General features: G+C 45.2%; 1 protein-coding gene across 16 annotated transcripts in view; it reads left to right on the top strand.

The window, feature by feature from the left end:
- Positions 1 to 12,383, top strand: part of cast (calpastatin) — a 46,972-nt gene that overhangs the window by 24,585 nt on the left and 10,004 nt on the right. For 7 of the 16 annotated variants that reach the window (XM_083660834.1, XM_083660835.1, XM_083660839.1 and 4 more), the window contains 14 exons: positions 1,843 to 1,911; positions 3,610 to 3,768; positions 4,182 to 4,313; positions 4,786 to 4,959; positions 5,604 to 5,732; positions 6,177 to 6,221; positions 6,335 to 6,433; positions 7,015 to 7,095; positions 8,425 to 8,463; positions 9,398 to 9,484; positions 9,753 to 9,833; positions 10,765 to 10,890; positions 11,768 to 11,869; positions 12,039 to 12,122. In XM_083660834.1, the coding sequence (XP_083516960.1) occupies positions 1,843 to 1,911; positions 3,610 to 3,768; positions 4,182 to 4,313; positions 4,786 to 4,959; positions 5,604 to 5,732; positions 6,177 to 6,221; positions 6,335 to 6,433; positions 7,015 to 7,095; positions 8,425 to 8,463; positions 9,398 to 9,484; positions 9,753 to 9,833; positions 10,765 to 10,890; positions 11,768 to 11,869; positions 12,039 to 12,122 (1,407 nt within the window). The remainder of the gene's footprint in view (positions 1 to 1,842; positions 1,912 to 3,609; positions 3,769 to 4,181; positions 4,314 to 4,785; positions 4,960 to 5,603; positions 5,733 to 6,176; positions 6,222 to 6,334; positions 6,434 to 7,014; positions 7,096 to 8,424; positions 8,464 to 9,397; positions 9,485 to 9,752; positions 9,834 to 10,764; positions 10,891 to 11,767; positions 11,870 to 12,038; positions 12,123 to 12,383) is intronic. The other 9 variants (XM_083660825.1, XM_083660826.1, XM_083660838.1 and 6 more) reach the window with 4 other exon arrangements.

Genomic DNA, 12,383 nt, shown 5'->3' with positions numbered 1-12,383 from the left:
CAGTATTTATGTTTTTGTTTCAACTACAAACATAAATGACCGTCAACTTGAAACTATGTTTCAACTACCACACACAGCCTATAATATTATAGCATATGTTTAATAAAAAATAAAAAATAAATTTAATTAAAAAAATCGATCTCTGGACATATGAATCGATATCAAAGGATTAAAATAAAAATCGATTAAAAATCGCAGAATCGATTTTTTTTAACCCAGCTCTAATCGCAAGCACTGAGTCGAAGTGATTACGTTTTTCCCCCTTTTGCAATAATATAGTTCACAGCCTGTGCGGAAGGTCACGACCTTGTATGAACAGCAGAACTACTAGTATTGCAAAAAACTGCAGTATACTGCAAACATAAGCAATGCTATCTCCACGTTACTCACTTCACTTGAAATAAGTTGAGAAAGCACCATGACTCTGTCATAATGATGTCACTGTGCCACGCCTCTGTAAAACAGCTGAGACAAGACAAAGATGTTCACTAACTGGCTGGGTTAGGCCTGACTGTACAGCCATACAATGCACTGTAGTGGATGTGGATCTCATGTTACTCGGTGTCAGTATGGGTGGAGCATCTCTGCCCTGTTACACCATATGAAAGAATTGGGCTGGGTTGTGTTGTCTGTTGTAGATGCAGAAAACAGGACTCCACCTGGAGACTGCTGCATGCCTCAGAGTTACAGACCTATGCATGGTTGAACACTACTATGGACACATAAACACACAGTTTCTTTTCATTCTGTTTGAACATGAAAAATGGCTACATTGAAGTTCTCCATCAAAGACTGAACTCGCCCTCATAGAGCTGAAAAGTCACGTGGCGTTTCTTGCCCCGGAAGAGAGTTCCCCATTCATTTCTCCATAGACATTTTGAAAAATCCTTATAACAAGTGTTAAGGCTGGAACCAAGCTAACCCGTGACGTACTGAATCATGAGTAACCATAAAACATTTCAGTGTTAAAAATAGAAAATTTGATTTTTCTATGGAGAAATGAATGGGGAACTCTCTTCCGGAGTTCCGGGGCAAGATATGTCACGTGACTGTTCAGCTCTATTGAAGAACGGTGTGCATTTTCCCTGTGCTCCTTGTACACTTTGTGACTGCAGTCAGAGTAACCGGTGAAGTCTCCATTCTGTCTCACTGTGGGTTACAATTACTGAGGTGATCAGAGCCAACTGCTTACGTCACGCACAGTCACACCCTGCAGTCTGGAATTCACTCACACAATAATGTAGTGCTTCTGCAGCTCTGAGCATTATATTTCTGTATGTTGTGATGCAACCATTGAGCGTATATATTTGCAACACGTTATGTGTGATACGAGGGTAAGCGTAGCTAGATAGTGCCTGGTGTTTCTCTCCCTCTCTCTGTCTGTCATGGTGGTACGTTATAATCACAGTGGGTTTGAAGCTGTGCTGACAGCGCTCCTCAGCATAGTTTCGTCTGCATTGACATTGAGAGATGATCTGCATGGAATGTTTTGTTTGCCACAATCGTCGTCAAGCCAAGATGGCGCAGTACGGCGTCATCTTGAAATGATTTATGACAAACTAGTTTTGGGTTGTTTCTGTTGTGTGTGTGTGCGTTGATTCCAGATTCAACATGTTTATTGGCCACTCGTGCAAAATTCTCAGTCAAGGAGGCTCCACACACAGGACATAAATATGAGCAAAAGCAACACGATATATTATGTAACATACTGTAGCATTGGATCAGAACCACACAAGAGCTATAAGATAATAATATGAAATGAAAAGATTTGAGGAGATAATTATAACTTTCTCTCTCTCTCTCTCTCTCTCTTTCTCTCTCTCCCTCTCTCCCTCCCTCTAGTCGCAGCCCAGTCAGGCCACGCCCATCCCGGCAGCTCAGGTCTCCGCCTCCAAGCCTGCACAATTTGAGGTACAGTATTGTACATTCTCCCGACATACCCTTTAACCTCTTCTCATTTGTCCACTTCCTATGTTCGGCCAGTGGATCGCCGTCCACCTCTAGTCTTCGTAGCACGTCCCGCTCTCCAGTCTGGTTTCCGGTCAGTCGGACCGCTGACCCCTCCTCTTATCAGCGCCATTCTTGCTGCTATTGTTACTTCCTTTCCTGTTCCTGCAGTGCACAGCAGCTTCATGTGTTCGTAGCTACAGAGTTTTAAAGTAGACCGAGGGAAAAGGCTTTAGTCCTGTCCTCTCTAAACAGTAGCACAGAGAAACCAAAACGCTCCTTTTCCTTCCATTCAAGCACAAGAGGGCCAACACCCAGTTCCTCAGAAGGAGGGAGGCAGTTTAACCTGGCCTTCTGGACTGGACTCAGTGCTGCTCTGAGACTATAGCCTGAGATCAAAATGGTTTGCCATGATTAAGTGTTCTTCTCTGTCGAAGTCTCATCTCTTCAGACATAGTTCAAAAGTTGTGTTTCTCTTATAGTCCCCCCTTGATAGGGCAGTTTAGTCTTGATCTTAATAGACATTATTAAGATCATTACCAGTATGTTAATCAGGTAACCCCTAACTCAAGGAATGCTAACACAGTAGCTTTAAGTCACATACATAATAGGGGATAGTTCAAAGAGACATCTTGTGATTATACAGCAACTACATCATTTTCCTACATGATTCTACTTCAGATTTGATTGATCTTTTTGGATCTAGCCTAACTATAATAAACCTAATCCCAGCATGTTTGGCTATTGCCAGGAAACAGACAGGCTGTCCACTGTCCAGGTGTCAACTGCATTCTGTTTACCTTCTGTCCAGGACAGTTTATAGGAGACATGGATTGGCTTTACTACTTTACTTTTCAGCTTGGCCAAAATAGAAGTTTCACCTCTTAAAGTGAACGTTTGCTGACGAGTTGTTTTTGCACTGAAGTGTGAATGTTCTCAGCCTTGTTTTGGCTGCAGGACAGAAGGATTCTTGCTCTGCTTCCCCGGGAGAAAACCAATCCATTCCCGGATCCTCTTTCATCACCACAGACACCCTGTGCACAGGCCAGATAACGCTCTGGCACAAGTGTTCTTCTGGCACAAACAAACACGTTAAATGTCACATATTTTGGTGCCTGGCTTGTAGGCGTTTGGTGGTGGGATATGTGAACGCTATTCTGAAACAAGCTATGAATGCAGAGAATATATGTAAAATCATAATCATCGTAAAGTTAGCTCTTCATAAACGAGGCTCGTGTCAATACCATTCAGTTATATTGGACTCTTATTAGCAGCTGAACCTGATGCGCCTTCATACCTCTGGGTTGTACGCTGGCTTAGAGAGGAACAGCTGATAGTTAGTCACTGTTAGTTACTGGTGAAACAGTGGGTATGCACAGTGCAACGTGTGTGTGTGTGTGTGTGTGTGTGTGTGTGTGTGTGTGTGTGTGTGTGTGCGTGCGTGCGCGCGTGTGCGTGCGCGCGTGTGCGTGCGTGCATGTGTGTGTGAGAGAGAGAGAGAGACATACTGAAGCAGTACGCTATGCATTTATTGCCATAATCTCCAGGTAGTGCACTGCCAGATAGCGGTTGGCAGCAGAAGTAAAGAGACAGTGAGTAAACACAAGTGAGAACTTTATGAAGGTGATGATGATCTTCTCCATGCCTGATGGTGCATTGCAGAAGGCAACGTCAGCAGCCTCCAGCATGGCTACAAAGCCAAAGACAGGAGGCGGGGCCACAGCGAGTGGTGGTGGTGGGACAGCAGGAGGAGGAGGAAGTGCTTCGGCAGCAGCAGCTGGTGGGACCAGAGGAAAAGCCACGGCTAAAGTGACAGCAGAGGTAGACTGACTGACTGACTCTGGATCCTTAAACGACACCGCAGAGGCTTGTGGCTGTTTGGCCTCTCTCTGTTGTAACATCGATAACCGCTGTCTTCTTCTTCTGTTGGAGGCGTCGCTGTGGGTGTTCTGTGGGTGTGTGCTGGTTAGGAGGCTTCACACTTCTTCTTCTTCACTGATTCCTCGTGTGCCACACACTCTTTTCATCTCCATCCTCGTAAAGGATCTTGGATCTTTGACCTTTGACCCGCTCGGATGCTAAGCACTTGCTGTTTCGTCATGTCACCACCATGCTTGGCACGGATGCTGTAACACACTGTGGAGGGGCCTCCTGCTATTTTGTGCTGCTGTCAGCTGACTTTTCCAAATAACATTCTCATAACCTCCCATAACCACATGCTCCTTGGTTTGTAGACTGCACTTCCTAACACCGCGGCGGCAGGTGCTACTGTTATTGACATGTCTTCAGCCGGGGCCACTGTTGTTGACATGGCGTCGTCGTCATCAGCCAGTGCGAGGGGCTGCAGGCCTAAACAGATCTCTAAGGTAAAGCTATAACCCTCACCACCCTCCTTTCCTTGGCTCTCCTCCAGCAGAATATATCGATCCTTCATAGAGGTGTTGATGGAGGATTCCTGGCCAGATCCCCCCGAACTCACACTGACCCTAGAAGGCTTGTCTGATTGTGGCTCAGCACTTCTGCTCTGCAGCGGTGGCAACACTGATCTAGGGTCAGATTAGTCACAACTCCTTGGAGACATGGGTTAGGCAACAATGCAACAAATTTGAATACGTGAATTAAATCTATTTCTGCCTAGGTCAGACTAGAGATCTGACCTGAGATCAGTGTATGCCTCTTTATCCAGTTCTCTTTTCACTAACCCTGTTACTTTATATATACTGTTATACTATATCTGTCAATCACTCACGCCCCTCTCTTTCCCATGTATACGTCTAGACAGATGCTGTGAGTCTTGTCTCTTGTGTTGTCGAGTAACCTTTGGCTGCATGTTTGTAGACTGCCTCCGTGCCCCCAGTCAAAGCTGCGGCAACAGTTCCTTCTCCCGCCACTGGAGGCGCTGCTGGCTCAGCATCGACTGTCGCAGCAGGCAGCGCGGCCGCCACCAAGTCTGTATCAGCAGGCAGCACGGCCGCCAGCAAGCCTAAAGAGTCTCCCAAAGACACTGCCAAGGTAGAGCGGACAGCTAACTGCCTCCACGCCCCTCTCTCTCGCTGCACCTTTCAACACTGTCTTGGGTCATTGCTCCATGTCGTCTTTCTTCACCATCCTCTTTGCATCGCGGAGTTCCTTCCCAGGTTTTGTCACTGTCCACATCTGCACATACCTGCTTTTAACATAGGCCCGCTTTGTGCTCTGCTGAGAGGGTTTCTCTCAAAACAAGTCCCGGCTTTCCTTTCAGGCTTTCCTTCTCTGCTTCGGAGGTGGCTAGTTGGGAAGTAGAAGGGAACCAGCATGCCTACACTTGTTACCGTATTTGCTATTAGAGCTCTGTCAGCACCAAGTGAAGCCAGAGTTGCCAGATCACAGTGATGGGTTGCCAGGTAGGGGAAACAAATGGACAGGGGGCTTTACTACTCTCACTCGTTTCTTTGTACAGCACATTGGAAAACATCAGTCATGGGCTTGGTGGTGGTGGACGTAGCATTGTTAACGTTGGATTATCTCTGTGCTGCATTTCATCCGTTTCTTTCAACAGATCTCCATCTTTCACAGTGTACATTACAACATACCTGTATTTTGTACTTGACTATTTAAAAAAACACCCAAACGCGTGGATCTATACTTGGTCTATAATGTGAAATCCATTCCTTTAGAGTGCCACTGCCGCCGCAACGATCAAAGCCGAGGCTCCTAAAGTTGCTCCTGCTAAAGTGTCAAAGCCCGCTGCAGCAAATGTGTCTGTGAAGGGGAAGACAGAGGAGGCTAAATCCACACAGTCCAAGGTAGATGATCCTGGAGCCAATGGTGCCGGTGGTGGATGTCTGCTTGTTTTGACCTCTGTATTTACTCCCTGTCTAGAATATGGTCTTCAAACTTCAACTTTATTCTATCTCTAAATATTAGAATGAGCGCATATGATTTGTTGAACTGGACCACTGACACTGTGCTCGAGAGATGCCTTCAGGCGCAGGAGAGCTTTTTCGTTTGCGTGTCATCCTTTATTGAAACTGTGTATTTCTGAAATGTGTTTAGCAAGATTACACTCTGTAAGAATGATGTCATTTTCATAGGACTTGGTTTTAGTCAAAGCTTTTTGTATGGTTGGCTATAAAGCACGTAAAGGTTTCCCAACTTGTTCTGTACACTTGCACAAATCCATGATAAAGCCATGTAATGCATGTCGTGGAGGCCGGACCGTGTATTGACTCATCTGGTCTTGGTTGCAGGTGCAGGTGGAGGTTCCCCGCCCAGGGGCCAAAGTTGCCAAACAGGTAAAGTACCATCACGATGTCCGCCATACCGATGCTGTATGGGTTTGGTTTGAACATCATGCTACAGTAGCTAGCCTGTTGCTCCGGTGTGCTGAGATGTGTTGCATGTGCAGGTGCCTGCAGTGGACCCATTTGATGCCCTCGCCGGCTTCCTACCACCATCAGAACCTCTCGCCCCAGAGCCTGCTTACTGCGGGCCAGAGGTCACAGAGGTACAGCCACAGTGTGTGTGTGTGTGTGTGTGTGTGTGTGTGTGTGTGTGTGTGTGTGTGTGTGTGTGTGTGTGTGTGTGTGTGTGTGTGTGTGTGTGTGTGTGTGTGTGTGTGTGTGTGTGTGTGTGTGTGTGTCTTTCCCTGTATGCTCCAAGTTGAGCTGATACACGATTGTATTGAGCCACATAGGGATGCACAGATATGAAAATTGTACGATACCGATACGAACCAATATTAGCATTGCTGTTATGACCAATAACCTATATTTACAGATGTCGATATGATCTGTATAAAAACAAGTTTCTATGCTAATCAAATTTTGTGCATAATGAAAAACACATGTACTTTATTTCAAAAACATTTTCAAGAGCCCATAAATCATAGATTTACCACATTTTTTCCTCTCAATATGAAAATGTTGGCCGATACCGATAACCGATATTAACATGGCTGTTATTTTGCTCATCGGACCGATACCGATGTTAAAAGATACCGATATGATCGCCGATATATATCGTGCAACCCTATAGCCTCAGCATGGATCCGGTGTGTAACAGTGTGTGTTGCTGCATGTATCACAGCATGGCCTCACCTCCGAAAAGGGACACAAGTGTGGGGAGAGAGACGATACACTGCCTCCAGGCTACAGATGTGCAGACATGGTCAGTGAACACAGCTTCTTCTTCACTCTCCTCCTCTTCATCACTACCTGCACATCCTGGAGTGTTGTAGCTTGTAGTGTGTGTTCTTCAGATAACAAAGGGTGTTCTGTCCCTATGTGCTGCCTCCAGTCTCTAGCTGCACCAGAATCTTCACTTAGCTGTTGTTAAGATGCCAGAATTATGTGAATGGCCGGGTGGGGTCATCCAAAGGGCGTGTGCTGTGTGGAGTTTGCATGTTCTCCCCGTGCCCCCTGGGGGTTTCCTTCATATAGGAACCCCTCACCAAAAACATGCTGGTCGCTGATGTGGTTCCTCCTCTGGTCGTTCGGGGCGCCTGTTCGGAGGGAGGGGAACTCGTTGGAATGGCCTCCCACGTACTATCTCCTACCAGTGAAGCTTCCCCTGTCAGGTGAAAAGAAGCGGCTGGCTAACTGCCCATGTCTCGGAGGAAGCATGGAGCCAGTTTCGGCTCTCCCCAGATCGACAGAGGGTGGAGCAGCAACCAGGATAAATAAACTAAAAGTAGCACTAATGGGGGATGAAAATGGGATAAAAAAAATCGGGGAGAGGGGGGGAGAATTATGTGAATGGATATTTTTGCTGTTACTGTATGAAAGCTGACAACAGGAACAGGAACATGACCAAAGTACACTTTATTGTCCCAGGAGGGAAATTCGGGTGCATCGAAGTTCAACACATGGACACAACAGCATAACTGATGCTGATCAAAACACATAGAACAATAGAAGAGATGAAGGGGCAGGATGTCACGTTACGATTCTATTCAAGTCCAGTGAAGCCTTCATTACCTGCTACATCCAACTTCACCCCCCCCCCCCTTCAAGCATGTGGAGATTAGATTGGTCTTGTCCACGCATGTTTCTGAAAACAGAAATACATAGTTGCAAGATAAGGTCGCTGATTTTGGAATTGTTCAATTTGTGTAAAATGAGCATTATGAATATTTATATCAATATGAGTGTTCAATATCTTCGCACAGATTACATTACAACTATAAGGCATTTATATGGAGGTGAATTCAATGGGCCTCATTCACGAAGCGTGAGTACGCTCAGATTTGATCTTAAAGTGTCGGCTACTCACGAAGGTTTCAACACACATTTCAGCATTCGGCATTAGATTCAGCTAGGATGCGCAAAAACTGTCAACAAGTCTGCGAATGTTGTACGAATCCCATGTCGGTTTTTATCGTAAACGTGTTTCTTAAGAACAAAAGTCAGACAAATTTGACAAAGTTTTGTGAATGAGGCCTAGTTGCTTCAGTGTCATTCCCCCAATAAATCTAAATGGAACGTATGTGTTTTCCAGCCTCCAGCTCCTGCAGACGTCAAACCCAAGGATGTACCTGTAAGTGAGACACAGAAAACAAAACAACCAGTCACAACCTCCTTTATTCAGACAGTTCTAAGACGTACCTGCTCTCTGTGCTCTTTTGCTTACTTCTTGAACACGCACACACACACACGTATACACACACACACACATACACACACACACACACACACACACACACACACACACACCCACACACACACACACACGAGTTATATGATCTTCTGGTTCCTCTAGAGTGGGGAATGTTACATTGCACGGTGGGGTGTTGTCTGAGCAAACAACGGAGGACCGTACAGTACAGTACGTTCTCTGTTAGAACCCGTCGGCTCTTGTCTTCCCCAACCCAATCTCACACACGTATACAATATGAGCACAGCCACACCGCGCGGACACAGTCACATATCCACCCAAACATACTTGCACTATTTACTCACATTCATCACACCCACATTTGCATCACAGCCTACTCCCACTTTGCCTTCTCCTCTTGCAAGACGCTTCCTTGGTTATTCTGGTGATCTGTTTCCACCTCGGCCTTTCTTCTAGTCTGAGTTTTGTATGAACACATTGGATGTTCAGCCCACCTGCTCGACATCAAAGCAGTATAATGTTCCAAATGTTTCGTCTCAAGAATTTTATTTGTGATCTTTGCGTTCATGGAATGTAATGGGTGTGTCGGTATTGTACTTTCCCTTCACTGTTTTCGTGCATGCGGTCTGGTTTGTATTATTTTGCCCTGGCGTATGTATGCCTTCGCCTTGGTCTACAGTGCCCTCTAGTGGATGATTACGTGGCAGGTGTGGCGTGGGTTCCCTTGATATCTGTGTTTAGGTCATAATTCCGGATAATCCTTTTCTAAATCAAGTGGCAAAGACTATTTTAGTGTGAAGCGTCATCTCTGGTGTGTTTAATTTCTGGTTATTCTCCGTTGCTTTGTCCATCTCAGAAACCGATGAGCACAGACGAGGCCCTGGATTCTCTCTCATTTGGCTTCACCAGTCCCACTGTCCCACCTGCACCCAAGAAACAAGAGGTTAGAGTCAAGACATGACTTACATTGAGACTGGACATTAAGACTGGACATTAAAAGTGTATGGCATTCACTGACTGCACATCCCCTGCCATGTTTGTCTTAACCAGAATTCCCAGTTTGAAGACAAAATGGAGAACGGTGGCCCCTCATATCTAACCCTTGTTGTACTGCATTGGTGTTTTATGGACTCTTCAAATTGCCCTGCACAGTTTGGTGCTGTGCTGCAAGTCTTAACAAATCCCCTCTTGTTGTCTTGTTATATGGTCAGAAACTGGACGCTGTTGACAACTTCAGCGCCTCCTCTGCTGCCTTCTCTAACATTGCTCCACCTCCCCCTGGTCCTCTGAAGGTACAGTCAACTTTACAGTCTCTGAGATATCGTTATAGTGGCATCATGGTTTCTACACGTAACACATACTGATGGTTAGAATTTAGGGCTAAATGGAAACAAACCAGCGATTCATTCTGCAGTAGTAATGACTGGAAATAACCAAGTAAGTGTATAGATGTAAAATTGAGGTAATAACTAGTTATAGCATTAGAAAGAGTGGTTATTACCAAGTAATATCCAAGTTAATAAAAGGTGTTTACCAGTAATTATATTAGAAAAGTGGAACTACCACACACGTTTGAAAGCTTATCAATTTGTTGGACGTGAAAGATAAACTTCATCCACTGATTGATCTTCCACTCGTTGCGGATCCATGCTTTAACGAACGTCGTGGATGGAAAGCTTAGCAGTTTTGTCAACAGCTAGACAGTCTAACAGCCCCCGTGATGCTGAATGTTGTGGAAGTGTCTGTTCTCCTGATGGAGAGTCTGTAGTCTAAATCCCTGCAGCTCACTTTCACTCACGTGACTAAAGTGGTGAACAGAGTGACCGACTGAACGACATTGCAATCCTAAAAATGTCAAATCTGCAGCGGAGATAGTGCACAGAAGCGGTCTTCCTTTTTGAACTAGTTTATCCTTCACCTCTAACACCTTTCTAAGTTTTCAGAAATGTACCGTACTTCCACTTATCTAATATAATGACTGGTAAAGCATCTTTTTTAAACTTTTTTATATTACTCAGTAATTTATCAGTCCTGATGATAATGCTGCAACTAGACATCTACAACTATGACCTCTCTTTTACGTGCCTATTTCCTTTAGTAATGACTTATTTCCTTTCATAATTGTGTTGATTAATGGCCTGTAAATTAAAGGATGATCAAACCTCCACTGGCATAGTGTTGATATTTGACAATGTCTCACGTCGTTTCTGTTGCCTGTTGCAGAAACACGACACTGCGCTCGCCTCTGTTGCTGTGTGCTCCGCTCCTCCTGCTGATAAGAAGGCCAAGATGGAGAAAGTTACTGATGACTTCTCTCTGATGGCTGGACTTCCCTCTGCTCCTCCCAAGGTACAGCAAGCTCTGTCCGGCTCTAGGTGGACACATATGCTTGATAGACCCTTTTCACAGGGGCCATTTTGTGTCGAAAAGGCGGGCTAAACACAGGTGCAAGCAAAGTAATGAGGGTCTCCAACTTCCATGATTGGAAGTTGGAGTTTTTCCGACACAAAATGGCCCCCATGAAAAGCGTCTATTATTGAATTATTATAGCCTGACAACTGACTTTTCATTTCAAAAGGAGATGTACATGATTTGTAAAAAAAGTGGCACTACTCTTACCGAGTGATTGCTCGAACTAAACAAACATCATTACAGAAAACATTCATACAGCTCTTTCCTATGAGGGTAGATTCATCCACATATCAACTGATGAATAAATGTCTTGTGAATATCGTTTTCTGGAGTTCAACCCGTCACTATTTCAATTCAATTCAATTCAAAAAACTTTATTAGTCCCGCAAGGGGCAATTTAAGGCATGAATACTGCAAACAAGCTGCACTTTGTACACATCCAAAAACAATACAAGAAACAAGACAATAAATACAATAAATGACACTGATAAAGCAAGATCCATGATTACAATGTATCCAACACCACAAAGGAATATAGGTGTCAGATCAATATAAATTAAATTCAGTCAATACAATCCAAGTGCATATTAGACTTGTTCAAGGGTTCAAATCAAAAGGTCAAGGTGCAGACTTAGTCTATATAAACTGACCATTTCTTGTACTGTGGCTGTTCACCAGTCGAATGGCCTCTGGAACAAAACCGAACTTCCTTCTGTTTGTTTTGCAGGCAGGTTGTCTAAACCGCTTTCCTAGACTATCAATACGCATGGATGTATCACTCATGTAAAGTAATGTCAAGTCATCTCTGTTGTAGAAAGCTGAAGCCACTCCAGTTCCCTTCGTTACTGTGTGTCCCTCTCCTCCCGCTGCACTCACTCTGAAGGCTGGACCGGACACCAAGCCCACCACTGAGAAGGTGAGACACAGTTTGGACATAGTCACGAGTGTCTTGTGCACCCCTCTTCCCTTCTCTCTTCTCCTTCCTCTTTTGCCAGGATGCCAACACTTTGGCTCCTCTTCACCTGAGAGAGAGAGATGTTTTATTTCAGTAGTGAAACGCTGTGTGTGTCCCTGTGTGTCTGTAGATTGCTGTCTGTCCCGTGCGCGCACCTAGCCCGATCGATGTCAAACCTGCCAAGAAGCCACAGGCAAAACCCGCTACTGACGAGGTAACTGGAACGCCGTATTTTGACCGTAAACCTTTTCACAGTGTCAGATTGAGCAATGATAGAGTTGCGTTCGAAAGCACAAAATGAACACACCGCGCCTCCGCACGACCCTCGGGAAGGTGGCACATTGCCACCATTTTGTTTGAATGCAGTCCGCTCTGGGCTCTACTCTGGAGACAGGCCAATAGCAGCACGCGATTGGCTGGGGGGGGGGGGGGGGGGGTACACTATCTGCGTGTTGTCATTGGCTGTGGGGGGGCG

This window comes from Poromitra crassiceps (assembly GCF_964638095.1).
Source record: "Poromitra crassiceps genome assembly, chromosome: 25".
Taxonomy (NCBI): domain Eukaryota; kingdom Metazoa; phylum Chordata; class Actinopteri; order Beryciformes; family Melamphaidae; genus Poromitra; species Poromitra crassiceps.
This window is presented reverse-complemented; position numbering and strand designations above follow the sequence as displayed.